At 55.1% G+C, this 27,852-nt stretch overlaps 1 protein-coding gene and 1 long non-coding RNA gene across 6 annotated transcripts in view; both read right to left on the bottom strand.

Moving 5' to 3' along the window:
* LOC308061735 (T cell receptor alpha chain MC.7.G5-like) overlaps nt 1–27,852 on the bottom strand; it is a 103,084-nt gene that overhangs the window by 73,425 nt on the left and 1,807 nt on the right. For 3 of the 5 annotated variants that reach the window (XM_080382134.1, XM_080382136.1, XM_080382137.1), the window contains exons 1-2: nt 19,018–19,160; nt 18,017–18,300 (exon numbers count right to left, since the gene is read on the bottom strand). The exons of 1 other annotated variant lie outside the window; for it this stretch is intronic. In XM_080382134.1, coding sequence (XP_080238260.1) covers nt 18,017–18,300; nt 19,018–19,069 — 336 coding nt within the window. In that variant the 5' untranslated portion in view covers nt 19,070–19,160. Of the gene's footprint in view, nt 1–11,555; nt 11,861–12,098; nt 12,372–18,016; nt 18,301–19,017; nt 19,161–27,852 lie in introns of those variants that run through there. One more of the 5 variants, XM_080382133.1, reaches the window with a different exon arrangement.
* LOC308061742 lies at nt 382–9,953 on the bottom strand. Its single transcript, XR_013927339.1, has 3 exons — nt 9,324–9,953; nt 1,609–8,853; nt 382–1,108 (listed from the first exon to the last, which is right to left on the bottom strand). It is a non-coding gene; the product is annotated as an uncharacterized lncRNA (long non-coding RNA).

Genomic DNA, 27,852 nt, shown 5'->3' with positions numbered 1-27,852 from the left:
GGAAGAGAGAGCAGGAGGGGGAGGAAGCATTGTTGTTCAGGCATGCCCCAAGCGTCCCTCACTGTGGTTCCTGAAGGGTGCAGTAATAGAGCGCGCTGTCCCCCACCTCCAGCTCGGTGATGACCAGGGTGCCGGAGTTCTTGTCAGCCTGGCAGGAAAACCTCTTGCGGGCAAAAGGGGCTGTGTGGCTGTAGGAGCCTCCCCGGCCCTTGCTCTGCAGCAAGTACTGCAGGGGTCCACCAGGACGCTGCCGATACCAGGCCACATAAATATAGGAGGCATTGGAGCTGTAAGTGCATTGCAAAGTACCCGAGCCTCCTTCTCGCCACCACACTGCAGATGTTTCTGGTTTGATCTCATCACCCTGATAAGCAGCTGAAACAAAATGAGAGAGATTCCCGCACTGCTTTGCTCTCGCTGATGCAAGCAGATGGCTCACAAGGGGGTAATGGAAGCAGGCAAAGGTGTCGCTAATGCCTAAGTGCTTTGTGTGGCCCTAGGAAAAAGGGGAACAAGGGAAGGCAGAGAGGGGCTACAGGCATGCAGAGTGGCAAGCCTGGCTAGCTGACTGAAACACACTGAATCACCTCCACAGATAAAATACTGCATTCTGAACTCAGGAGCTGAAAACTGGTAGTGCCAGGAAAGAAGTCCTGCAGAAAGGTCAGGACCACATGCAGTGTGCAGTGATGGCCCCTGCCTCCCTGGGAACACTCCTGAGACATCTAAGCACTTGCCAGCTCCAAACCTTGTGCAGCCATGACCGGGCCACAGCAGGTTTGCGTTACAGCGTGGCTTGATTTCTTGTCTCTCTGCAAAAAGCTGAGGAACAGCAGGCTGTGCCCCAGCGTTAAGGCCATGCAAGGAGACAGATGCCTCAGACTGGGAAATGTCCCAGGACACTGTGGCTTGACCCTGCAATTCAGTGTCATATTTGACATGGTGATCCAAGCAACAGTTTTGGGTCTACCAACGGATGCCTGCTGGTAGTAGCAAAGGTATAAATTCCTGAACGGGAAGCCAGATGCTCGGCAGGAGAGCTGCACGGAGCCCCCGGATGGTCGCAGCCCCCCACCGGCCTCCACCAGCCTCGGCTGCGCCCACACCCCTGCGGACAGAGAGCACGGGCAGCCGGGCAACCACGGCCCCAGGACGCTCCCCGCCGACCGCCGCCCCTCGCCCCGGCACGGCGGCAGCTGCCCCTCCCGGGCCCGGCAAAGCCCCAGGCCCGGGGCAATGCCCCGCCTGCGCTGCCCGGCGCTGAGCCGCGCCTGCTCCCCGCGCTCCGGCACGGCCGCTGCCCGAAAGCATCCCTCTGCCTCCTCACCCTCTGCCTCCTCACCCTCTGCCTCCTCACCCTCTGCCTCCTCACCCTCTGCCTCCTCACCCTCCCTCTCTACTCTCCCTCCCCTCTCCTCTCCTCTCCTGCCTTCCCTTTTCTCCCTCTCCTTCTCCCTCCTCTAGCTTCGCTCCCACTCCCCTCCCTCTCCCTCCCCCTCTGCCTCTCCCCATCACTCTCCCTGCCCTCCCTCTCCTCCCAATCACCCCCTCTCCCCCTCCTCCCCTTCCCCGGCCCGGGGCTCGCTGCCCTCCCCGCCCGGCTCTCACCTGCCGGCCCCGCGGCCCAGGCCAAGGCCAGCAGCCACGGCCCCAGCCCGCCCGCCATCCCGCCCTGCCGCGCCGGGGCCGGCGGAGCCGCGGCGGAGCCCAGCGGAGCCACGCGCGGGCCCGGCCCTGCCCGCCCCGCCGCCGAGGCCCCCCCGCCGGCGCAGCGCCGCCGCCCCTGCCCGCCCCCGCCAGGCCCGGCCCGGCCCGGCCCCCCGCGCCCGCGGCCCCTGCCGCCCAGGAGAAGGGGGGCGCGGGGAGGGCTGCGGGGCAGGGCCCCGGGCACAGCAGCGGGGGCGCGGGGCCCCGGCACGCGAACGCTCCCGGCCCGCGGCTCACGGCGCCCTCCCGGCTCGGCGCCCTCCGGGCCCTGCCGAAGGGGGTCGGCGCCTCGGCCGCCCGCGCCTGGCGCCGGACCCAGCCCCCTCCTCAGCCCCCGCCCCAGCCCCACGGACGGCACGCCGGCCCGCAGCGGCCCCTCGCAGCGCCCTCCCCGTGCCCCGCACCCCCAGCCCGCCCCGCCCACACGGCCATGCCCTGCCCGCGGGGACCACCAAGATACACGTGGAGAAAAAGACTCCCTGCGCCTTCCCCCTTGCCCCGTACTCCTACTTCACGCATCGCAGAGCTCCGTCCTCCCCACCGTCACTGCACCCTCGCAAGTCCCTCGTCATCCCTGCTGTTTCTTGGTGCCTTCTTTTTCTTCCACACCGAGCACCGGACACATAGCCAGTTCCCAAGTGTGATGACTGGTAGCGTGAAGTCTAGCTGGACACCAGTATCTAGCAGTGTACCACAGAGGTCAGTGCTGGGTACAGTCCTGTTTAACTCAGAATCATCGAATGCTTTGGGTTGGAAGTGACCTTAAAGACCACCTAACTCCAAACGCCCCTTCCACTAGACCAGGTTGATCAAAGCCCCATGCAACCTGGCCTTGAACGCTTCCAGGGACGGGGCATTTGCATTTTCTTCCAGTGTCTCACCACCTTCATAGTACAGAGCTTCTTCCTAGTATCCAATCTAGATCTACCCTCTCTTAGCTTAAAACCATCACCCCTTGTCCTGTTGCTACAGACCCTATTTAAAAATCATCCACATATTTCGTAGAAGATCTCTTTGTATTTTGAAAGGATGCAGTGTGGGAGAGGAGGATAGAGAATGTCTGAAGAGAGATGTGTGAGAGGAGTACCAAGAATATTTGACCTGGCAGGAGATGAGAGAACAGCTGGATATTATGAAGGAAAGTAAGAAAGATAAACACGGTTATCTAGTAGCAAAAAGGTGTCTCCATACTTGTTAGTGATATATAGCTATGTAACTGCAGGAATGGTTTCTGTCCTGAGCCTGGTGGTACATACAGCTGGAATTTGTATCCAGGCTCAGAGATATAAATATGAGCTTCTCTGCAGAATAGTGTCTCTCTGACTGTACCACAACCGGAGCCCATGCCTTCATACGCCACAAATGGCACCCAACGTGGGACTTAAGTAGGAGACTCACAGAGCCCAAACTGGTGGCGTAGCCTGAGTGAACCAGGCTTCATAGAAAATTTTGTGCACCCATCACCTACAAAAAAAGCCGAGCAATCGGGAACGATGGAAGAGAAGTTATCTGGAAATCAACAGCGCAGCCTGGACCTATTGCGACAGCTGCTTGCAGCTCAGCAACGAGCTGTGACAGCTCCGCAGCTAGTTAGAATGGATCCATGACAAAGTGCCGGACTTTCCACCTGATGGCTCTTTGTAAATTCCTGCCTGGTGACAGGTTGGCAGACAATTGTATGATGCTGCTGAGGAGAGGGACTCCAGGGCGGGAATGCATTTAGCACCTTCGTAGCAAATTCTGAATACCCTTCGCCAAGTGTTGACTAATTCGACTAACAGTGCTAAACCAGGGCAGGCTTTAAATTGCACCAACAGCACGAGCACTAAACCAGGGCAGTCTGTAAATTCCACTGACAGTGCAACCATTCTCAACACACCATAAACGATGATGACTCTGTCTGTACCTCCTCTGCCCTCAAAGCTCCTGTCACCAGTTGCAGTGACCCTCACAGCACAGGACCAAGTGCAGGAAGAGGACAACTCAGACAATGATTCCATTGACACTGAGAAACCTTTTGATCCAAGCCCTGTAGATCCAGAAAAGGAACCAGACTTTTTTCTTTCCCCCCCCCCCCAATGACTTGACTGTGTTTTTGGGGAGGGTGAAAGGGGGCCCAGGGGATCAGTGGCAGGAATGCAAGCGGGAAGCACTTAGTCAAGGGGATTTGAGAGTCGCTATGGCATGTCCAGTACTGTAATGGCCAAACCAGCCTCCAGAGTGGCAGCCTGTGCAATATGAGGCTGTTAAAGAGTGAAGAAAAACAGTGTGGGAAGGGGAGACTCATAGCACATTTGCTATGTGCCTTCTTGAAGCAATGGCAGAGCCTTATACACTCGCATGGCATGATTGGAAGTCATTGCTTCGCATGGTACTAACTCCGACACAGTATATAGTATGGTTACCTGATTTTCATGAGCTATGTGTGCTGGCCTCAATTAAAAACCTTAATCAGGGAATTGCTGTTAACTATGAGCAGTTGGCTGGGGAAAATAATTCTGCTGCTTCCATGACTCAGACAAGGTATCCCAGGGACGACTACTTGCAAATGAAGGAGATGGCTATTAAGGCAGTCCGGAAAGATACCGAGTCTGGGCGAGCCTCTAGTGAGTCGTTCGCTATAGTCTTGCAGGGTCCTAGAGAGTCATATACTACCTTTACTGATTGGTTTCAGAATATTTTACAACGACAATTCAAGCATGAGGAAACTCGAGGGTTGCTTTTAAAACAACTAGCTACAATAATGCCAAAGATGATTGCAAGTGGGCATTGCAGCCTTGGCAAAATCGCAACCCCACCAGGCGTCAAACGTTTATAACACAGTCCTCACAGCAGACTGTAACTCTCAGGTTGAGTTCTGGAATGCAGCACAACGCATTTTTGATTCTCTGATTTCTTCTGTAGGAATAGTACACGCTCTTAAATTGCTTAATAGATTAGGCTGCTAGCTTGCTAAAGAAAGTGATACTAAAAACACTGCTTTTTTTTGGCTTATTAGAGGATGTTGATTCTGTCCATCATGTGTCACTACAGAACCGAGGTGCTATTAATATTTTATTGTTAGCACAAGGACATGGGTATGAAGACTTTGATGGGATGTGTTGCATGAATCTGTGACTGCTATGAATCAATTCACAAAAGCATACAAAATTTAAAAGCCTTAAAGACCTGCAGCAGAGCTAGGGGTGGGATGCCTTTGATCTCTTCTCATGGCTGGGAAACTTTGGGCTTTGGATCAAAACTATTGCAGGATTTATCATAATTGCCTTAACCACCTTAATGATATTTGCCTTATGTCTCCCATGCCTCTTCCTGTATTCAGCTTTAGTTAACCATAACATACATCAGGTCATGTTCGCCCAGCTACACACAACCCTTGTCTTGTCACAATTAACAAGCAAAAAAGGGGGAGATGTGAGAGCGGAGGACAGAGAATGTCTGAAGAGAGATATATGAGAGGGGGATGAAGAATGTGTGACCTGGCAGGAGATGAGAGAACAGCTGGATATTATGAAGGAAAGTAAGAAAGATAAACACGGTTATCTAGTAGCAAAAAGGTGTCTCCATGCTTGTTAGTGATATATAGCTATGTAACTGCAGGAATGGTTTCTGTCCTGAGCCTGGTGGTACATACAGCTGGAATTTGTATCCAGGCTCAGAGATGTAAATATGAGCTTCTCTGCACAATACAGTGTCTCTGGTTGCACCACAACCAGAGTCCGTGCCTTCATACTCAAGTCTCCCCGGTGCTTTCTCTTCTCCAGGCTAAACAACGCCAACACAACCTTTCCTCATAGGAGAGGCGCTCCGGCCCTCTGATCATCTTTGTGGCCCTCCTCTGGACCCATTCCAACAGGTCCATGTTCTTTTTATGTTGGGGGCTCCAGACCCGAGTGCAGTACTCCACGGGGCATCTCACAAGGGCAGATGGGGGAGCATCACCTCCCTCGACTCGGTGGACACGCTTCTTTTAATGCAGCCCCAGATTCAGCTGGCTTTCTGGGCTGCAAGTGCACACTGGCGGGGCATGCTGAGCTTTCCGTCCACCAGCACCTCCAAGTCCTTCTCCTCTGGGCTGCTCTCAATCCATTTTCTGCCCAGTCTGTATTGATACTGGGGGTCGCCCAGACCCACTTCATCTTCAGCCATGGTCTGAAGGATGGAATAAAGAGCACCCCCAACACATGACTTGGTGAAACAAAACTGGGAGGAGGGGCTGCTACTCCACAGGCTTGTGCTGCCATGCGGAGGGACCTTGACAGGCTGGAGAAACAGGCTGAGAGGAACCTCAGGCAGTTCAACAAGGTGTGCTCGCTCTGGCTCAGATACAGTTAGTTTTCTTCAAATGAGCTCGTACGGTCCTACGTATCGTATTTATGAACAAAACAGTATTGATGACACAGGGATGGTTAACCTTTTGCTGGCCAGTGCTCACACAGCATCAAGGCCTTTTCTGATTTGCTTGCTGCCCCAAGCGAGCAAGCTAATGGTGGGCGATAAGTTGGGATGGGACACAGCCAGGAACGCTCACACCAACCGACAAAGGACTATTCAATACAATATGACATCGGGCTCAGCAATAAAACTCCAGGAAAGAAGGAGAGAAATTGGGACATCTGGAGTCATGGCATTTCCCTTCCCAAGCAATCCCTGTGCGTGAGGGAGGCCTGCTTTCCTGGAAACGGCTAAACACCTGCCCGCCAATGCAAGTAAGGAATTTGTTCTTCACTTGGCTTGGCTTGTGCACCCAGCTTTTTTTTTCCACCTGCTGAACTGCCTTGATCTTAACCTACGAGTTTGCTCTCTTTTATACTTCCAATTCTGTCCCCCCTCCTGCTGAGGAGGCAGAGAGTGAGCGGCTGTGTGATACTTAGCTACCTATTGGGGTTAAACCACAACACAAGGGAAAGCGCAAAGTCCTGCACCCGGGGAAGAACAACCCCATATACCAGTGTGTGCTGGGGGTTCTCCAACTGGAAAGGCCCAAAAGCCGTCAGGCTCCTTCAGGACACCGAGTTGAACGTGTCCAGCAGTGTGACCTTGTGGCGCTACAGGGTTTATGCAGCAATATTTTGGAAGCAGGGCGGGCTGCATGGGCAGCCTCTGTGCTGGGAGACCAGGGTTGCCCTCACGTCAGACATGGCTGATTCCAGCCAGCTCCAAAATGACCCACTGGTGGCCAAGACAAAGCCAACCCGCTAAGCTGCTGGTGCCTCTGTGGTAACATATTTACAACAAGGTAAAAAAAGGAACAAAAACTGTGAGATAAACCCCCCTGCAGACACCAAGGTCAGTGAACAAGGAGGGGGAGGAGGTGGTCTCCGGGCCGCAGCAGAGATTCTTTTGCAGCCTGTGGAGAAGACAATGGTGAACTACATGTCTGCTCTGCTCACGTTTCCCACATCAGGGTTCCCACCCTAAGGGATGAAAGTAATGTCATATAAGGAGCAGCTAAGAACTTTGCGTTTGTCTAGTTTGGGGAAAAGAAGGCTGAAGGGCAACCTCATTGCTCTCTACAGCTTCCTGAGGTGGGGAAGGAGAGAGGGAGGTTCTGATCTCTTCTCCCTGGTATCCAGCGATAGAACGCGTGGGAATCGTTCAAAGCTGCACCAGGGGAGGTTTAGACTGGACATTAGGAAGCATTTCTTTATTGCTAGGGTGGCCAAACACTGCAACAGGCTTCCTAGAGAGCTGGTCAATGCCCCAAGTCTCTCGGTGTTTAAGAGGCACTTGGGCAACGCCCTTAATAACATGCTGAACTGGTTAGGCAGCTGGACTAGAAGATGACTTCCAATCGAAAGAGTCTCTCCTATCCTATCCTGTTCTGCTCTGTCCTATTCTATTCTATTCTATCCTATCCTGTTCTGCTCTGTCCTATTCTATTCTATTCTATTCTATCCTATCCTGTTCTGTTCCATTCTGTTCCATGCTATCCTGTTCTGTTCTGTTTCCTCAGAGGAGGTGCTGACCACTGACAGCACCTAGCCACGATCAGACCCCCCACCCTCTGACCCCAGGCACAGCCCATTCATCGACTCACCCCTGAGGTGGGCTGTGACCCCCATGAACATGCAGGAAGAGAGAGCAGGAGGGGGAGGAAGCATTGTTGTTCAGGCATGCCCCAAGCGTCCCTCACTGTGGTTCCTGAAGGGTGCAGTAATAGAGCGCGCTGTCCCCCACCTCCAGCTCGGTGATGACCAGGGTGCCGGAGTTCTTGTCAGCCTGGCAGGAAAACCTCTTGCGGGCAAAAGGGGCTGTGTGGCTGTAGGAGCCTCCCCGGCCCTTGCTCTGCAGCAAGTACTGCAGGGGTCCACCAGGACGCTGCCGATACCAGGCCACATAAATACAGGAAGCGTTGGATCTGCAAGTGCCTTGCAAGGTCCCCAAGTATCTCAGCTCGCCACCATCCTGAAAACCTCGTCACTTAGATCAAACTGAAACACATATGATACAGGAGTGAACTACTGCTTTGCTCTCACTGGCACACATAAATGCCCATGGAGATTCAAGAAAGCATGGAATGATGCTGCCAAAGCCCAAGTGCTTTGGGTGTCCCAAGAAAGCATAAAATTATTTATGTTGGCAAGTGACAAGGAATATACTGGGTGTTCTCTGCAAAATAAAGCACTGCTTTTGGGACTCAGCAGAAGGAAAAGGGCATTGCAGGGAATGAAACTCTTGCTAAAAAGCCAGGACCACGTGCCATGTACAGTGATGCCCTCTCTCTCCCTGGGAACACTCCAGAGCTGCCCTAGCATTCCACTCCCCAACAGTCCCACCGTCTGGGCCAGACTCCAGCAGGTTTCTGTTACGGCTCTGCTGGATTTCCTGCCACCGTGACGACTGAGCAGAAGTAGCGGGCAGAGTCCTGGGGGCGCAGGGCACGCAGAGCGAGATATAACACAGACTGGGAATTGTTCCAGGACACTGTGGCTCGACCCTCCACTCCTGGCCCGAATTTAGTGACTGAGGAATCCTTCCAGATAACGGACACCCACTCGAGTCCGCCACCAGGTGTCTGTCGGTACCACCAAACATCAAGACTCTTGAACTGGAATCCGGATCCGCGGCAGGAGAGCTGCACGGAGCCCCCGGACGGTCGCAGCCCCCCACCGGCCTCCACCAGCCTCGGCTGCGCCCACACCCCTGCGGACAGAGAGCACGGGCAGCCGGGCAACCACGGCCCCAGGACGCTCCCCGCCGCCCGCCGCCCCTCGCCCCGGCACGGCGGCAGCTGCCCCTCCCGGGCCCGGCAAAGCCCCAGGCCCGGGGCAATGCCCCGCCTGCGCTGCCCGGCGCTGAGCCGCGCCTGCTCCCCGCGCTCCGGCACGGCCGCTGCCCGAAAGCATCCCTCTGCCTCCTCACCCTCTGCCTCCTCACCCTCTGCCTCCTCACCCTCCCTCTCTACTCTCCCTCCCCTCTCCTCTCCTCTCCTGCCTTCCCTTTTCTCCCTCTCCTTCTCCCTCCTCTAGCTTCGCTCCCACTCCCCTCCCTCTCCCTCCCCCTCTGCCTCTCCCCATCACTCTCCCTGCCCTCCCTCTCCTCCCAATCACCCCCTCTCCCCCTCCTCCCCTTCCCCGGCCCGGGGCTCGCTGCCCTCCCCGCCCGGCTCTCACCTGCCGGCCCCGCGGCCCAGGCCAAGGCCAGCAGCCACGGCCCCAGCCCGCCCGCCATCCCGCCCTGCCGCGCCGGGGCCGGCGGAGCCGCGGCGGAGCCCAGCGGAGCCACGCGCGGGCCCGGCCCTGCCCGCCCCGCCGCCGAGGCCCCCCCGCCGGCGCAGCGCCGCCGCCCCTGCCCGCCCCCGCCAGGCCCGGCCCGGCCCGGCCCCCCGCGCCCGCGGCCCCTGCCGCCCAGGAGAAGGGGGGCGCGGGGAGGGCTGCGGGGCAGGGCCCCGGGCACAGCAGCGGGGGCGCGGGGCCCCGGCACGCGAACGCTCCCGGCCCGCGGCTCACGGCGCCCTCCCGGCTCGGCGCCCTCCGGGCCCTGCCGAAGGGGGTCGGCGCCTCGGCCGCCCGCGCCTGGCGCCGGACCCAGCCCCCTCCTCAGCCCCCGCCCCAGCCCCACGGACGGCACGCCGGCCCGCAGCGGCCCCTCGCAGCGCCCTCCCCGTGCCCCGCACCCCCAGCCCGCCCCGCCCACACGGCCATGCCCTGCCCGCGGGGACCAAGGCCCATGGTGCGGAGGTGATCCCGCACTCCTTCGCCTTGTCCCGCGCTCTTACTTTCCACACCGCGTTGTTCCCCATTCCTCACCGCCACTGCAGCCCTGCCGGAGCCGGACCGTTAATCCCACCTTTTTCAACCTGTTTTTGCCCTTGTTTTCTGCTGGGCTGTACAGCTGTCCTGTGGGTGAGCAGTGACATCAGGCTTTGTGTGCCTTGCCTTCCATCTTCAGGAAAAAGCAGAAGCTGGTTGTGGGGGACTCTGGGGCTGCGGGGACCTGCTCAGGTCCTCAGGATCCAAGTCTTTATGTCATCCTTCCCTGGGAAACAATCCCAGGGACATGGGAGACTGCATAGTCAGAACTGCTCCACCTTAGCAACCCTCATCTTTCCCCATATTTGCCCTGCCTGTGCCCTTTTCACCCCTGCCTGCCCCACCTTCACCCCACTCTATGCTTCAGTCAGAGCCCTGTAACCTCCTTGGTGCTGGTCTGGCCTGTGCCAGAAGCAACTTAGAAGCTGCACAGTGGTAAAGTAGGAATTGCCAGGACACTCTTGGGTGTATTTTCCTGTCGTTCCTGCCAGGACACAAGATGGTGTCCTTCAGATCCAGTGTGGTGACATCCAGTGTACTGCAGTCATGATTGTTCTGTTTGGAAAACCTGTTGTAGGAGGCTCCCTGGCCTGTTCTGTGGGGAGAACATACCAAGCCGAATCCTGCCTGGGCTCTGGGCTGCTCAAACCAAATTGCCTTTGGGTCCCTAGTGCTACCAAGCAGTGAGCAGAGCACACCCTGGGGAACCCCATCATCATCGCATGATCATCTTCATCTTCCTGAACTTATTCATCTTCATCAGTTATTATTTGATTATCTCAGGGAAGTGTTAGGGAGTACCTTTTATTAATATGTAGAGCCTCTTGCCTCATAAGCTGCAATGGTATTGGTTGCTTAGGTGTTTCTTAGTTTTACTACACTTTCTTTAGCTTTTCTTTTTATTAGTATTTTCCACAGAATGTGACTTTATGCTGCCTGGGGTGTGGGGAGATCTCACCATTTAACCATATGCAGCAAAAGAAGGATTACCCTGTCCAGTGCTGCAGTATTAAGGTAAAAGCTGCTTTCCTGCTCCTTGGTGGCTCGGCAAAGAGGAGCAAGATGAGGGTCTGTGGTCCATCAGGCAGCTGTGTTGAGGGTTAGGGCTGGCCAAGAGCAAAGCAGAGACATGAATCCCCTGGCTCTGCCTACAGCTGGGTCAAGACCTCAGGCAGGATGCTGTAACCCCAGCACCACTGGGTTCTTCTGGCAGCTTCTGGAGGAACCAAGAGCAGGTAGAAATTGATGCTGCATCTGGAGGTTATGTCTGGGATTGTTGATCATTTCCTCGAGCGGTGTTGGTTTCTGTGTGAGAAAGCAAGGAAAGCTGAGTGTCTCAGCTCATCTGCAAACAGTCGCATGGTCCTGCGTTTCTAAGTCCCTGATCTGAATACCTCTGCATAGATGGGGTCTTTGAGAAAGGTAGGGAGAAGCTGGGGATGAGAGATGTAAAGGTTGATGTAAGAGGAAAGAATCATTTCAAGGGCAAAAGCATTACCAAGATTGGAAGATGCAGAGAAAGCCTCGCCACTCCTGTGCTGTTCTTGGTGATGCAGATTTTGCACGAGCGGAAATGAGGCTTAGCTTTACGTGGTGTTTCACAGCACAGTAATAAATTGCAGTGTCCTGGAAAGAGACAGTTGCTATTTGTAAGGGGGCTGTTTTGTTTTCGTAGACCACCACAGAGAATCGGCCATTGCGGAACTTGTCATTCCCTGAAGCTTTAAATGCTTGCAGGAGAAATGTCAAGGTTTCCCCTGGGAGATGGCGGTACCAGAAGAAATTCAAATTGCTGTCACTGTCCTCTATGGTGGACTGGCAGGGCAGAACCACTCGCTGCCCAACTGCGACTGACACCTCGGAGAAGAATTGCTTCTGGGGGTCACCTCCAACAAGACCTGCAACACAGGCAGAAATGTGTCTGTGGGGCAGCTTGCTTCCTTCTCTCATTTGCCCTAGGTTTAAGGCTGTGTTTGCACCAAACCCTTCTGTCTTTGCAAAGAAAAGGAAAGTTCAGAGATCTACTTCCATTGCCCCTCTGCATTTCTCCCTGACCTCATCATCTTGCCAGCACAGACCTCCACGTAATGTACTAAAAACTGTTGGAGACAATAAGAAGTACATGAATACACCCACCTGACTGGATTAGCAGGACACAAGCTGGCACAGCCATGGTGAAGATCATTTTTCCTGGCTGCAGTACCCCTGTACCTCCGGAGACTCTCAGCACACTACAGAGCAAGGCACTCTTGGGAGCACAATGAAATGGCTGCATCCTGCAGAGTATGCCAGAGCGTGTATGACATAGTCACACCTCTAGGCTGAGGAGGGCAAGAATGAGGTCCATTCACCTTTTGCCTTTGCTTGTCTTCACAGCAGACTGGACAGTCACAGTGGCTTCCTGAACTTTTCCCTGGGTTTCCCTCTCCCTCTGTAAGATTTATGCTGCATGGGAACATTTCTTCCTTGCCGTAGAGTGTATTTGGTTTTGTGTGCTTTTTGTTGGTGGGAGGGCTTTTGAAAGCACAGCTGCTCCTCATAACGTTCAGGGCTCTGGGAAACACAGGTGTAGTGTTTTTTTCAAAAAGTTTCAGATTTCTCTTAGTTTAACCTCTGTTATTTTGGAAGCAGATGTTCAGTATTTCTCCACACATGAGGACTCAGAGACAGGGGGAAAAAGGGGAAAAAAAGGTATATACAAAAAGAAGGGGGGGGGGAAGGGGTGATAAAGGGGAAAACCCCCCGTATTTTAATGGGTGAACATATAAATTCCTAGAATAGGCAGATGAAGTCCTGATTCTGATGGGTTGGGTCAATGCTTGCTGGGGCAGGGCAGGTTGGTGGGGTGTGGAGTCTGAGGATCTGCAGCCCCAACCCCAGTGCAGCTCTACACCTGCACAAGGCATAAGGGCAGGACTTGCCCCCCCCCCCCCCCCGCCCCAGCAGCTGCTGGCACACTGAAAAGGAAAGGGACCAAGACTGGGACAGGGGTGGGAGGCAAAGTTCTGGTGTTTGGAGCCGGTGAGCAGAGAAGTAATAGGAGCAGCCCTGGCACTGGGAACAACTGCTTCTGGGCAGCACCTTTCCCTCTTTCCAGCTTCCTGTCAGATCTGCAGCCTTTGCTGCATTTCTCATTTTGGTGGGTACTCTGCATACAATGGAGAGGGGAACTTTCACTGCTGTGCATCTAATTCTGCAGTAAGGCACTCCTCTGTCAGTCAAGGCTGCAAGGTGAGGATGGCCCTGTAAATCACAGACCTTCAGCTGAAATCTTCCCAGGTGGTGAACATCACCTGGACAAAGCAGTCACTGTTCTTGGAGGACCCAGCAGAGCCCAGAAGGTATCTGGGCTCACTGCTCCTGATGACCAGTACCAGAAGAAGGAGGGATTTCAGTCCAAGGAGGTGGTGGTGCAGGTGACTGTGACAAACTACCCAGCTGATGTGAGCAACTTGAGAAGTGCAATGGGAAGGATCTGGTTTGGTGCAGTGCCTATGGGAGGGTAACAAGGTATCCGTGCTTCCCTCTTTGGACAAAAGTGCAAAGTTCTGCATCTGGGGAGGAGCAACCCCATGCATTAGCATGTGCTGAGGACCACCCAGCTGTAAAACAACTTTGCAGAAAATGACCTGGGTGGTTCTACTGGACACCAACTTGACAATGAGTCAGCCATGTTTCCTGGTCTCAAACAAGATTCTCATAAAGCAAACCCCATTCTTTTGTACTCTAGTACCTGGGACAACCACTGTGTCTTGGGCTGGCAGGGAACTGGTGAGAGAGGTGATTTCCAGCTATGCTGAGGCACTCCAAATATCTCCATATTGAATTAAAATAAGAATCCAAACTAGTGTCAAACCATCCTTGCTGGGGCCTGAAGTAGCAGTGGTGGAGTGTCAGCTTTGCAGGGGCAGGCAGAAAAAGGAGGGCTGAAGATGCCAAAGGTTGCATTTCAGTGCCTGTGCTATGGACAGTTCTTTGCCAGGTTGGTTCTGTTGCTGTTCAGCTGCACTCAGGATCCTTCTGGCTCTGGCTGTTCTGTGAACCTCACGATCAGAGTAGTGGAGACTGCCTCTGCTATGACTGGCAGATGATGCCCTTGTGATGAGTGACACCCAATGACACACAAACATGCACATACTCATGCACACCAGTATAGAATCATGCAAAAATCTGCACTCACAAAAACTTGCACAAATCCAGCGTGCAGATAAGTGTAGACAAGAGAACACATGCATAAACATGAGCAACTTTGCACTCGGCTGGGAACATCCTGGGGACAGCCCCAGCAGGGATTCTGGGGAGCATTCTGAGGAAGGACAAGACTCTACACGTGCTAATAATGTTGCTTGAGTACCCAGGGAGACGGCACAGAGGGGCATTGTATTGGAAGCTCTGAAGAAAACAAAGATTGCATTCAAGGAGCCAGTATTCTTGGGCAAGACATATCTGCTCTATGGGGCCTTGCACTACAGGCTTGAGAAGCCCGTGTGTTAGCATGAGTAGCTGCCGCAAGGGAATCTGCTGGAGTGCCCTCTGCCAGCCTGTGCTGCACGCTGGTGTGTGTTATGGCAGAAATAACCTTCCAGTGTGTCAAGAGAAGTTGTGGCTTTTTTTCCTTTTCTTTTTAAAGGCACACAACATGGGAGCAAACTAGAATTTCTTTCTAGATGGGATCTGTACGGCGTGTCTTGGGAAAATCCACCTGGGTCTGCACAATGCTGCATGAAGCCAGGGTTCTCTGCATTTGAAGGAATGTAAAGTTTATCAGTATCTGTATTCCTCTTTTTATTCTATCTTTCTAAATCAGACATTTTATTATACCATTTCTTGTCAGCCCTTTCTTTCTGAGATATGGAAAAGAGCTTGCACCACATCTTGACCCATACCTTCCTCCCTGGTGCAGAACAGGAGGAGATAAAACAGACCAGCGGACTTTTCCCAGGAGTAGTGTTAGGTAGGATATGGTCAAACCCAGGAGCCAGGCCACTTCTTGGCAACAGGACCACAAAAAGACCCAAAAGTGTAACCCAGACTGACATCAGATATTAGAAGAGACTGCATCGGTGAGAACCACCATCGCCACAGCAGATGTTTGTCTCAGCATTGCTATGGCAGGAAACTCACACCATCACCACAGCAAAGGTTTATTTCAACATTGTTAAGGCAGGAAACCCACTGACTGACACCATGGAGCAATGAGGGGACCTAATCCTGGGAAATTTAACCAAACCCCTGTGCATGCGCCCAGACCCGGGGTTGGGATATCAAGGGGCCTGGAGACCCCTAGGGACCACTTGGTTGTATTAGGCCCACACACCACCGCTGGGTGGAAGGTGTAGTTAACAGCTCATGACAACCCTATAAAAGAATGGAAGCAACCAACATCAGATGAAACGTTCCCCCACTGGACTTGGAAACAAATCAAACTGTTGGGATGCTGCAGCTCCAGCGTAGTAGCTATTGCTGTGAACTTTTTCATTCTTTCCCTCTTTCTTTCCTTCCTTTCTCTATCTCTCACTCTCTCCTTCACATTTGCAAACCTGTTCTCAGGCAAATAAAGTTCCTTGACTCTGTTTTGAGTCCTGAGAATACAAGCAGAACCTCGCTCTAGTCTTGGACTGGTATGCGGCAGTTATTTGATGACTCCAGCATACGAGTGGAGTTCTCTGCCCATGCTGATATGTTTTGCTTGGGCCTGTCATCCTGTCATGCAAAAGGTGCCTTAACTGGGGAATGTGCCCACGAAATGAAAAGGCAGCAATTCAGGAAGCCAAACCACAGCCCACAGCATTAGCTGGGATATTTTGCATTCAAAATGAGCTTGTCAGAAAACTACAAGCTGCTGCACGGCTGTGTCTTAGGATCTGGAGGACCTGCTCTCCTCTGCACTCCTCTCATTCCACAATGAGGGTCCCTGGGGGCTCTGGGTGTGCCAGTTGTGGGAAAGGGCTGTTCCCAGTCAGCTTGCAGTGGAGCCCTCACCTCCTCAGCTGGAATTGGCTGCCTTTCTGCACACCCACTGCTGGGTTAGGCCAGGCATTTCACATCTCTGCTGGGGTCCTTGCCTCTCTAGAGATGTTACTATTTCTTTGGGGACAGAAGTCTCTTCTGTTTCTGCCATTTCTTTCCTCAGCTTCCTGGGAACACAACCTCTTCCTCATGTCTCCAGAAACAGGAGCTGAACCCTGCTGTGTCCTCTGTCTCTGTGTCCTGCTCTGGTGATATAAGCTATAGTCTAATGGAGGAACCTGCCTCCAGTGAGGCTGTTGGATGCTGCAGAGCCAGAGGTGATGAGGACAACTTATTCAGCAAGAGAAGGGGTGAGGGGTCAGCAAGGAACAGGATGAGGGATCAGTGGTTCACCCACACATACACCCAAGGAACGCTTAGGGCACCCATTGGAGTGCTGCACTGTGAGAGGTGGGGGCTGGACTAGTCCCCCAGGAACCCTCAAACATTCATAATGATGTTCCTTCTGTCACTCCTCACTTATAAAGCTCAGACTGATGCACTTCAAACCCACACCCTTACTTTCCTAATGGCCCATCAATCAGCAGCTGAAGAGCTCTGGTCTCCCCCTTTGTCTCCCTTATCACTCCCTTAGAGACCTGTGTCATTGTGTGCTTTATCACTTTCCCTTTTACTTGTTCTTCCCTTTGAAAGGAAAAGGGACTTGATTAGACAGCTTTAGTGAATCAGCCCCTCCCACCTTCCACATGCCCTTACAGTGGCCTCTGATGAAAATGCTCAGGCGTGCTTGTCCCTCAGGATGCTGAAAGGCTTCTGTCTCCTGAGAAAACTGGATCTTTTGAGCCAAGGCTCTGGGGGCAAACATCATGTTGATCTCAGTTCTTAAAGTGTCTCCCTGCAACACCTGCAGCAGTGCTAAGCCACAGCACTCACTTTCCAGAAAGCCTGAGATGTTCCAAACATGAAGAAAAACAGGAAGATTGGCCAAATAAGCAATCAGTTCCAAATGTAACGTGGGTGTAAAAATGCACTCAGGTCATGTGAAATGTCAGTCTGGAGAGAGTTAGTTAGCATCACCATATTACAACATATTTACAGTTTACCTTCCAAGATGTCCTGCATTTCTTCCAAGATTCTGAATACACCCTAACAGACGTTTGTGTGTACAGCTGAGCATGAACACAGACCTGAATTCTACCCCAGGGTGACATCCAAATCCTATTATTCCTACCCCATTCAGGTGGCAATGGGGCTTCTCAGGCTTCTCATATGCCTTCCAGTAAAGATATTCCATAAACATATTTTCCTCCGGGAGCAGAGAATGAGCTTTCTTTGTCACCTTGGAAGGCACCATATAAACAGCCACTGTCATGGCCTGATGAGCTGACTCACTCCAGTAATTAGACCCTGTTGGCCTGCTACCGTAGCTGCTTTTTTCAGCTTTCCCCACAGACTCCCACCTACAAGGCCAGTCATTGCTTTCCAAAAACGACTTTGTGTAAGAAGAGATGAGTGCACAGAGGGACAAAACTGATCCCAGAAATGCACATCCTTGAAATGCAGCCACCAGCCGTTTTCTGTTGGGCAGGAGTGTGACTCCCTTTTCCCACTGCTACTCTCCGGCAGGAAGAAATTCAGCACAACCTGCCTTACCAAAATATTCTCACCAACCCTTAGGGTATTATGACTTCTGCTCTGGGGATAATATCTCCTACAAGGGTTAGGTGATCATCTTATAAACTCAGAAGTGATCCTGCCTCCATGAGGAGCAGACTCCCTATGGATGCAGTAAAAAAAAATATTAGGGGATTCTGCAAGACATCAGAGGTTTAGGGGAAGTAGCAGAGACAAGGAAAAGGAAGGATCAAGGTTGTGCGGGAGAGGCAGAGCCTCAACGGACCCGATCCCGGTGCCGGTGCCGCAGGCGGTGGCGGGAAGCGCCCGGGGCCGGGCGGGGCGAGGCGGCAGCGCCCCCTGGCGGGGCCGGCCGGGGCTGTCCCCCCGCCCCCGACACACACGCCCGGCCCCGGCCGCGGAGGTTCGTGCCCGGCCGCAGCCCCGGCTCCGAGCCCCGTGTCTCCCACGGCGCAGTAATACACCGCCGCGTCCCTGCGCCGGGGCCGGGCGAGCCACAGGGCGCTGGACCGGCGGTCTGCCGCCACCGACAGCCGCCCCGGAGGGTCCTGCACCTCTCCGGACCCTTTGTGACCGCTCGTGATGAATGCGGGGCTTCGGCCCGGGAGCTGGCGGTACCACTGGATGAAGTCTCCTGTCCCTATGCTGGGGTGTGAGCAGCTGATGGCGATGCCGGTGTCCTCGGTGGTCTCTGCCGACGGCTCCTGCTGCACCTGGGCTCTGCCCACAGCCACTGCCGAGGAGAAAAAGAAGGGGGAATCCTCAAAACCTGCTTTGTGCCCAGCCCCGCCTGCCGTTCGCCATGGCAAATCCCAGCCAGGAACATTCGGGCATGGGGGGCAGAAGAGTTCCCAGAGGATGTCTACAGGTGCATTAACGGAGGTGTCCGTTAACGGCTGGCAGACATAGGAACGCGAGAGTGACAGGTGGAGTCACTGGAGAAAAACAGGGACAAAGGGAAGGAGCCCGAGGGGAAGCAGCGGCGGGGAAGGAGCCCGAGGGGAAGCAGCAGCGGGGAAGGAGCAAAGGGAAGGAGCTCGAGGGGAAGCAGCAGCGGGGCAGGAGCAAAGGGAAGGAGCCCGGGGGGAAGCAGCAGCGGGGAAGGAGCAAAGGGAAGGAGCCCGGGGGGAAGCAGCAGCGGGGAAGGAGCAAAGGGAAGGAGCCCGGGGGGAAGCAGCAGCGGGGAAGGAGCAAAGGGAAGGAGCCCGGGGGGAAGCAGCGGCTGCAGGCGCTCCGCGGCAGAAGGCGGAGGGAAGGAGGCAGCGGGCAGGGCTGGACAGCGAGAGCACGGCGAGTTTCCGGAGGGAAGGCGGGATGGCAGCAGAGGGAGGGAGGGACGCGAGCCCGGCGCGGCGGCAGGGCTCCGTGCAGAAGCCCGAGGGGACGGCAGCCCCGCGGGGGCCCCCGCAGGCCGAGCCCCGGCCCGCCCCCCGCCGCCAGCCCCGCGCACCCAGCAGCAGCGCGGCCAGCCCCGCCAGCCCTGCGCCCCGGCCCCGCCGCATGCCGCCGCTCCGCCGCCCGCGCCTCGCTGCCCCGCGCCAGCCCCGGCTCTGGGCGGCGGCCGCGGCGCCTCCTCTCCTCCGCCTCCTCTGCTCCGCGCCGCCGCCAGCTCCGCCCCGGGGCTGAGCCCGGCGCCGGCGCCGCTCGGGGGCTCGCAGCAGCGTGGGGCAGCAGCGGGGCCTCGGCCCGGGAGATGGAGCAGCTTCCAGAGCTGCCTCCCCGCTCCGGGGCTGGAAGCGGCAGCCCCCGCTGCCCTGCGGGTGCCGGGGAGCAGCCTCAGAGCCTGCCTTCTGCTGCCTCTGCAGCCCCAGCCCTGGGCCGCAGAGTCCTGTGCAGGCAAAGGCAGCGTGAGGACGCGTGTGCCCAGGGGCGTGCGGGGCTCAGGCTGAGCAGGGGTGTTGGGGAAGCGCAGTGTTGGGCACAACGGACCGCCAGAGCTCATCGAGATCCACCCCTGCTTGCAACAATGCCCACTGCATGAGGTTACGCGAGGTCACAGTCAGTCCAGCCTTGGACAGGCTCGCTCAGGTTGGTACTGCAGAAACGTCCAGGCACATCCATTCCAGTTCTTGTTGTTGCTGTTGGCCTGTTGCTTAAGCACGCCTCCCCGTGTTCCAGCAGTTCTTCATTGCCTCGGCTTCTGTTGCAGAGCACTTCCCGAGTGCAGTCCCTCTTCTCTGTTTCCTTTGAGCAGGTAGATCCTGCCCCTGCTGGGAACAATTTTGGCTCCACAGAGGTACCGTCTGTTCCTGTGGTTGGCTTTCATCCCTAAACTTGTGGCGAGCGTCCTCCTTTCCATTTCCCCTGGCATTCATGAAAACATTGGAGTGTGGGTCCTGCTGCCTATCCCTGAGAGGCCCTGCTATTGTCTGCCTGCTGGGCTTTGCACCACTGCTCACAACTCCTGGAGCCTGCTAGTCCAGGCCCTTTGCTACTCACCTCTTCTTGATCCCTTTTGTCACCACTTTGGGGATCAACAAAGTATGGGAGAAGATGCCACTCCACCTGTTGCCCAGCAGTGCCGAGAAAAGGGGAGCAATCGCCTCTCTTGACCTCTTGGCAATGCTTTGTCTGAGGCAGCCGAGGATTCCCTTGGAACTCCTTGGCACAGGGGCACAGTACTGGCTCATGGCCAGCTTGGTGTCTACCAGAAGCCTAGTTTGTTCTCTGCACAGGACTGCTCTCTATGGGTGACCCCGGGCTGCCCTGGAGCGTGCTGCTGTTCTTCCAAGGACGGGAGTTTTTCCCTTTCCCTTGTTGAACTGCATGAGGTTCCCATCAGCCCATTTCTCCAGCCTGGTGTGGTCCCTGTGGACAGTGGCCAGACCCGCTGGAACAGCAGCCACTCCTCCCAGCTTGGGGTGCTCTACAACCCTGCTGCGGGCACGCTCTGTTCCATCCTAGAGATCATTAAAGAAGGGGTTGAACAGGGCCCACTATTGATCCATGGAACACCCACTACTCAGTGGCCTGTGACTCAGTTTTGCGCCACTGACCGGCCCCCGCTGGGCCTGGACATTCAGAGAGTTTTCAATCCACCTCACCGTCTGCTCATGCAGCGCTCTATGTCAATGGCTTCTTTAATGAGGACGGCATCAAAGGCCTTGCTCAAGTGGAGCCAGATGAGATCCACTGCTCTCCCATCATCTCCCAAGCCAGCCTCTTCATCGCAGAAGCTTACCAGCTTGGTCAGGCATGAGTTCCCCTTGGTGAAGCCATACTGACTACTCATGGTGGCTTTCTCATCGCTATCATGCCTGCATTAATCAGGCTTTCTGGGATTACCTGCTCCATCCCCTTCACAGAGACTTAGGTGAGGCTGAAAAGCCTGTGGTTCCTTGGATTCTCCTTCTTCCTTTCTTGAAGGAAGGAGCAACACTGGCTTTCCTCCAGTGCTCAGGCACGTCTTCCAGTCACCGTGGTCATTTGAAGATGCTCCAAAGGAAGCAGGATTGGGGCTAGAGTGAGGAAAAAGCATTTACAAGAGCCCAAGACATTCTCCTCCTCCTCCCCCTCCTCCCACCTGTCCCCATAATGATGGTCCATGGCCTGCACCCAAGGGCAAGGATAGCAAGGGCAGGTCACCTGTACACCCTCTATCCCAGAAACAGTTCCCTGCACAGCACGGCAGTTGCACGCATGGGCAGGGCTAAGGCGACTCACAGGCTGATGCTGAAGTCAGCCTGGCCAGGCCACAGACGACGGCACCCAGTGCCCAAGCCCCCACAGCTGCTCTGTGCTGCCTGGCCTTCCCCCAGGCAGGAAGCAGCTTTCCCCCAGGCCAGCTCTTCTCCTGGAGGACATGTTGCCCACCTCTGCCTGCTGGTCTGCTCCCCCATTCAGCTCTTGGATAGACTTGTACAGCATGGTCCCGCTGCAGAAGAGATGAGGCAGGGCTGAGGGCAGCACACAAGGTAGGGCATGAGAAAGGCTCCAGGGGCGGACAGAGCGCACTGAGAAGAGGCTTCCTCAGGGTCCCAACACACAGCAGCCGGAGGGTTTTCCAAAATCCTTGTCATCATGTAGTTCCAGGAAGGAGCATTGCCACGTGGCATGTTACTTATGTACCTTTGCTCTTACCTTGAGCTCTGACCTGTGAGGGACGCATCCTCGAGCAGCTGCTCTAAGAGACAGGCCTGCAGGAATACCTGAAGAAGCAATGTGCCGCAGGGAAACCAGAAAGCCAAGAGCAGCAGCAAGGCACCAATGCAGAAACTGCGCTGATCTCCTGCATTGCCTGTCGCCTCAGCAGAGCCATTGGGCAGAATACTCAGGTAAGCCACAGTGAAGGCACGGGGACCTCAGATTCTTTCACCGCCTTCTGCTGCCTCTCAGGCCACTGACACCGGCCCTCCCTGGGAGAGGGTCTTGGCCCGCAGAGCTCTGGGTGGACGGGGGAAGGAGCGCTGCCCGGGGACACCTGAGGGCCCCTTCCCCCAAGCTCAGCCTTGCACAGGCACGTCCCCTCCCTCCCCTGGCTCCTTGCACAGCCGGAGCATCTCCCTGTGCCAGGGTGTCTTGCACAGCAGCGAGGTGCACGGCACTGGCCGAGACCTCGACTTGCGCTGGCTGCAGGACGCTCTATTTCCCTGTGCTGTTCAGCAACGTGGTGAAATGGCCGCTCTGCCTGGGAGTACCCGCTGCCTGCTACGAGACGTGCTGTGGGGCTTAGCCTTTCTTCTGCTGGTACCAGAGCAGACGAGGAATCGTACCGTCAGTCAAAGCCAAGGCTTACCCAGCGGTTGCCTCAGGAAGTCAGCGATGACGAGATACGCAAGGACCATGCTGAGATGGATCGTCCTGCATGTGTGAGAGCGACTCAAAGAACGCCCGCGTCCCCACCAGGAGCTCTGAGAGAGCAGAGCTGCCAGAAATGACTCTGCCAGGGGAACCCAGAACGAGAAAGGGAGGAGAGAATTCTTGTTCTTAGCATGCCTGAAATGCCTGTGCTGTGCTCCTGCCTCCTCCAGCAGTGGCCCCTGTTGCTCCTGCACTCAGCAGCTTCTGCCTTGCCAGGGTGGAGGGGCGATAGGCCTGCAGCTGGGGACCAACCTCTCTGACACATCCTCCCATGCAATGTCGTGGGAGTCTCTCCTTCCCTGATGCCTGTGCCCTCTCTCTCACAGCACAAGGCCTTGGTGGGGTTGGCCTGTCCTAGCGCCTTCACGGTGCCCAGCGCCAAGCTCCTGTCAGCACAGCCCAAGGCTGCAGCTCTTACAAACATCATCTTCAACACCCCCAAGCCCTGCAGACACCAACTGTCCCACTCAGCCCCACAGGCACTGTGGACTTTCTCCTTCTATGCAAAAGAAGATCGGTACTCGAGGAAGCAACACATGAAGCTTTGTGCCCCGCTGCTCAACCCCTCTTACAAATCAGCTTCTGCAAAGCTCACCCAACACCACGCAGCCTCTCCAGATGACCGTAACCCTGCCAATTTCCCTTTCCTCCAAACCAGCTGGATCTCCAGCTGTCCTGCCCTTACTTCCAGTCCCATCAAACAAACCTGCCAAACTGTTTCTGCTCTCCCCATAGCATGATGTAGGTTGGACAGGGCCGGTCAGGGCTGTGTCCAGACGAGTCTTGAAAACGTCCAAGGCCAGAGCCTGCACAACATTTATGGACAGTGCATTCCAGTCCTTGAGCTTTTTCAGGGTCAAAAAGAACTGGAAAATAAGGTTCTCACACGTCAGTAGAATTCCGCAGGTTCCAAACTGTGTCTGTGGCCTCGCGGCCTACCGGCACCGTGCACTTGGAGAAGAGCCTGGCTTCGTCTTCTCCACGTGCTCAGAGCACGTAGCTGTGGACACCCCTAAGGTCTCCCTTGGAGCCTTCTTTTGCTAAGGCCTCGTTCGCTCAGGCTCTGAGTGCATCATGTCCTCAAGCTCCCTGCCTGCCTTGGGGCCTCCCGCTGGACTCCCTCCAACACGCCTGTACCTTTCCTGCACACCGAGGAGCCCCAGGCTGAACGCAGGAGCCCAGGCATGGTCCCAGGAGCGCCAAAGAGAGGAGAAGGATCACTTCCCTGCCTGTGCTGGCTCCGCTTTCGTTGGCATCTCAGAGCGCAGTAGGTGTGCTTTGCCACACGGGCACACTGCTGACTCACCTTCAGCCACTGGCCACCAGGCATCCCCTGCCTCCCCAGCTGCCTGACCTACAACCTGTGTCTACAGCACGGTCCCAGCGCCACCCAGAAGCTGAAAGGTGCCTCTCCCCGGAGGAAGTGCTCGATCATGGCTCAGGCCTTTGGAGAACAATCCTCTTCTGGTGCGTCCTACCTGCATGGTCGCTTCTGGTGGAAGTGCAGCGTAAATTCCTTCTGCCTGTGATCTGTCAAGCCAGAAAGGTATTTCAGCATTGCCTGGCTCCGTGTCCGCCGTATCTATCCGTTTGTCAGCTTTGGCACTGGGCTCATGCTCCACCTCGCTTTCTATAAGCTGCCAAAGGCTGATCCATGCATCTGAACAGGGTGAGATTGCAGGCTCAGGGTTCAGCCAACCCCCAGGTGCAAGGCAAGGAGGGGATCTTCCCTCCTTGGGCTCATTTGGCCAGGAAATAAGTCACGAGCACGATCATGCCTCCTGCCTAGAACCCTTCTCTCCAACGGCAACTCTCGGTGGATGCTGGGGGGAGCCTAGGAGCAAGACAAGTAGGATCCTTCTGCTGAGGGTTCACTCCTGTGTTCCAAGCCCCTGGGCTTGGACTTGGCTGAAAAAGTCACCCCCATACCAATCTCTACAGCTTTCCTCACTGGCACAGAGGCTGGGGAGGCACACGCCCAGCCTAACCACAGCCCACAGCACCATGTTGCCCTCTGCTTTACAGCCAGGCTTCATCCATCCCTCCAAGTACCCACCTGGAGAACCCCTGGCGGCCTGTGCTGCCCGGGGCTCCAGGCCACCACCGCTGAGGCAAGCGTGCTGGCTGGCCGCTTTGAACCGCATGCAAAGAATGCCTGGAGAAGGGATCCTTTACCACCGGTTCACGGCGAGGGCCTCTGCCGCTGCACAAACCAGGTTTTCCTCTGTGCTTCTGAAGCCCAAGAACGTGGACTCTGAACAGCTGAGTGAGCTACTAGAGCCATGCAGGCTTCCTCTCCACCACAGACCTTGTGCTCAGGAATTGGCTGCAGTGCTGGGGGAACATACCTAGAATTCCCTTTACCTGTAAATCTCATCCCTTCTGGGAGATGGAATTGTCTCTTGTCAGCCACCACAGTCTCATATCCTATTTCCTCCATGAAAATCCCAGTGTCTTGGCAAAAGTGTACAAGTGGAAGGATGGAAATCCCTACATCCCTGTCCTCCACCGAGAGGGGATTATGGCTAATGAAGCACATACAAGCATAGCAAAAATATGAAAAGGCCAACACCATTATAAGGGCGTTTCTGTTGCGTGCCTGGCAAGTAAGGCCTTTTGCCAAAGCCCTGCCAGAGCGCTGCTACTGGCTCTTGGCACGACCTCTAGTTTGCTTGCCCAACGGAGACCATGGAAAGATAGAAAAGGGGCACAGGATCCACCCAAGTTTTAGACCTCAAACTAAGGGCATTGCTGCCAGCGGCTGTCCTTTCCAATGGAGATTTAAATCATGCTGCAGCTCTTCTGTGCAGAAGACGGGCACTGAGCTGTCTCAGGCTGCGCTTCTCATTTCACTGCTGTGGCCTGGTTCTATGCCTCATGTGTCTTCACCTACACGGGAGCCCCCTAGAAAAGGTCACTGGGCAGAGTAGCGGCTGTTCTCTGCGTGGTTCTTCCTCTTCTGCTCAACACCTTGGTTTACACCCTAAGAAAGGAGGATGTGAAAGCTGCTGCTCTGAGCAGGGTCAAGAGCTGGCATTTCTTCACATGAAGGAAACAACCAGCAGGGTGCCATCACCCTCACCCCCACATCACCGTAGGTCAGGGAGTTGGTGATCCAGGTATCCCGAGGAGGCCCTGGCCTCTGCTGTGCCCTGCTACAAGCAGAGCCTGGCCTTCAGGCCCGTGTTGTTCTGCACAGATCCCTTGGCCAGGGGACAAACTCAGCCCGTCCATTGCAACCGATGAGCTTTCGGGCAGCTTCTGCTTGGTGCCAGTGATTGCACTGCCCTTGTGTCCTTGCCTGTATCTGAAGTGCAGCAGGAAGGTCTCATGTGAACATGGCTTCTGTTTCGCAGCAGAAATGCTGAATAGAGCTGTTTTATTTCATGACAATCGTCTTAGAGTTTGACTGACCAAGAAGGGGTGACCTTTTCATGGGCAGGACGAGCGTGGCGTGCTGTGCCCTGACTGGAGCCGCCTATTTGACAGCACGTAGCTTAGGGCTCCCAGCATCTGAAGGACACAGGATTATCTGTACTGCCATCTCTTTCTTCAGTGACATTCTCTGGGATAAGAAATGGCCATTTACAGAGTCCGGGTGCCTTTCCACTGGGAATCAAACCAGCAGCTCCTGGTGCAAAACGTTTGGTGCAGCTGGCAGGTCCCCGTGGGAAATGCCTTTGCAGGGGAAGGACAGTGATTTAAAGAATCACTCTAGCAATATATGAGCAAGCGCAGGTTATCTTTATTTGGCAGCGGTGGGTGCATGGGGGATCGCTCCACCAAAGTCATGCACAGCAAGGGAACCTCTCAGCCCCTTCTTTATACAAGTCACTCATGTCTATTCATTAACTTTCCATGAACTCATTAACATATTTCACACCTGGACAATTAGCACAACATTCCCTCTGTCACAAATTCAAGGATTTAGTACATCTTCAAGTTAACAGTATTAACATATCTCATGCCTGGACAATTAGCCCACTCCCTGTGTCACCCATTCAAGGATTTAGTGCACCCTCAAGTTAACAATAAGGGTCTCCTCAGACAAACATGAGCACATGTTCTTTAAATAAATCGTATATGGCCCATTATTCAATAGTGAAGCAGAGACAGAGCAGGGGGCACACGGGGTGGCATCCCTCCTCACCTGCAAACCAGCCCAGGGAAGGGGTGTCCCCTCTTCAGCACTGGGGCAGGGACAGGGCTGGCCAGGGGCGGGAATGAACACAGCCCTTGAGTTCTGCTTGTGACACTGCGGAGCCAGCACAGCACTCACCGTGTTACGGCTCTGCTGGATACTGGGCCAGAAGTAACCCTAATTCATGGCGATCTGCACCATCACCCCAAGATGAAAGCAGTGACCGGTAACACAGTTGGGAAGGGGCTGTTGGGGGGAGAGGCAGAAGAGTTGTCTCCAAAAGTCTTTCTAACCTTGCAGCCAGCAGGAAACGAGCTACTTACAAGTTGGGGTGGGCTTCCAGAGTGCCCTGCTACATATCACAGGCCGCGATCCCTTAGCAGGGAAGGCTTTCCATATCCAGCGGGGGAAAATATTCCTCCCACATCCACTCAGCTCGCAAAAACTCCTAGAGCCTGGGGTTGTCCAGCAGGGACATTTGCCTTTCAGGAACCTGGGCTGGCCTGTAAAGCTGGTCCTCCGCGGGCTGCCAGAAGACAAGCTGTGTCAACATTGTCTTCTCCGTGGCTGCAGGGGAGCATCTGCTCTGGCACTTCAGGCACCGGCTCCCCCTCCTTCCTCAAAGACCTCGGTGCCTGCCGAGTTGTTTCTCTCACATTTTCTGACTCTTCTCTCCCAGGCAATGCACAGCACCTTTTACCCTTTCTTGCATATGTTATCAGAGAGGCGCTGCCAGCGCTGCTGATCAGCTCTGCTTTGGCCAGCAGCAGGACCGCCTTGGAGCCGGCTGTCATTGGCTCTGTCTATGGCTCTGGCATGGGGGCAGCTTCTGGCAGCTTCTCACAGAAGGCATCCCTGCAGCCCGTCCGCTACCACAGCCTTAGGTGAAACACGTGCACTGTCATTACCCTGGTATGGTTATGTGCAAAACCTGTTTTGTGTCTGCAGGATAAAGCCAGCCAGCTCAAGGCGCACAGAGGAGGCTGCTGGCAGCTCCCTCTTGCTACGGGCAATTACCGCACCCGCACCTGCAGGCAAAACAGCAGCCGAGCAAAGGCCAGCACATCAATTAAAAGAGGGGAAAAATAACAAGAATGCGTGAGCATTCACAGGGCAGCCAAACCATTTGCTCAGCTGCTCTGTAAATTAATGCTGCTCCTGCCTTTCTCTGCCTTTACACGAGAGGGTATTTGCCTTCACGTGAGCCTAGAGACAGGCTCACTGCTACATCACTTCTGATGCCCCAGCCTCAGTGTCTGCGGCCCAAGGGGAGTCTGGCTTGTCCCAGACACACCCCTTCTGCGGCCACATGAGTGTGTCACTGTGGAACTGCTCCCTCTGCAA

This window comes from Falco punctatus (genome assembly GCF_963210335.1).
Source record: "Falco punctatus genome assembly, chromosome: 4".
In the NCBI taxonomy this organism is placed as follows: domain Eukaryota; kingdom Metazoa; phylum Chordata; class Aves; order Falconiformes; family Falconidae; genus Falco; species Falco punctatus.
The sequence above is the reverse complement of the archived record's forward strand: the minus strand, read 5'-3'. Positions and strand labels throughout refer to the sequence as shown.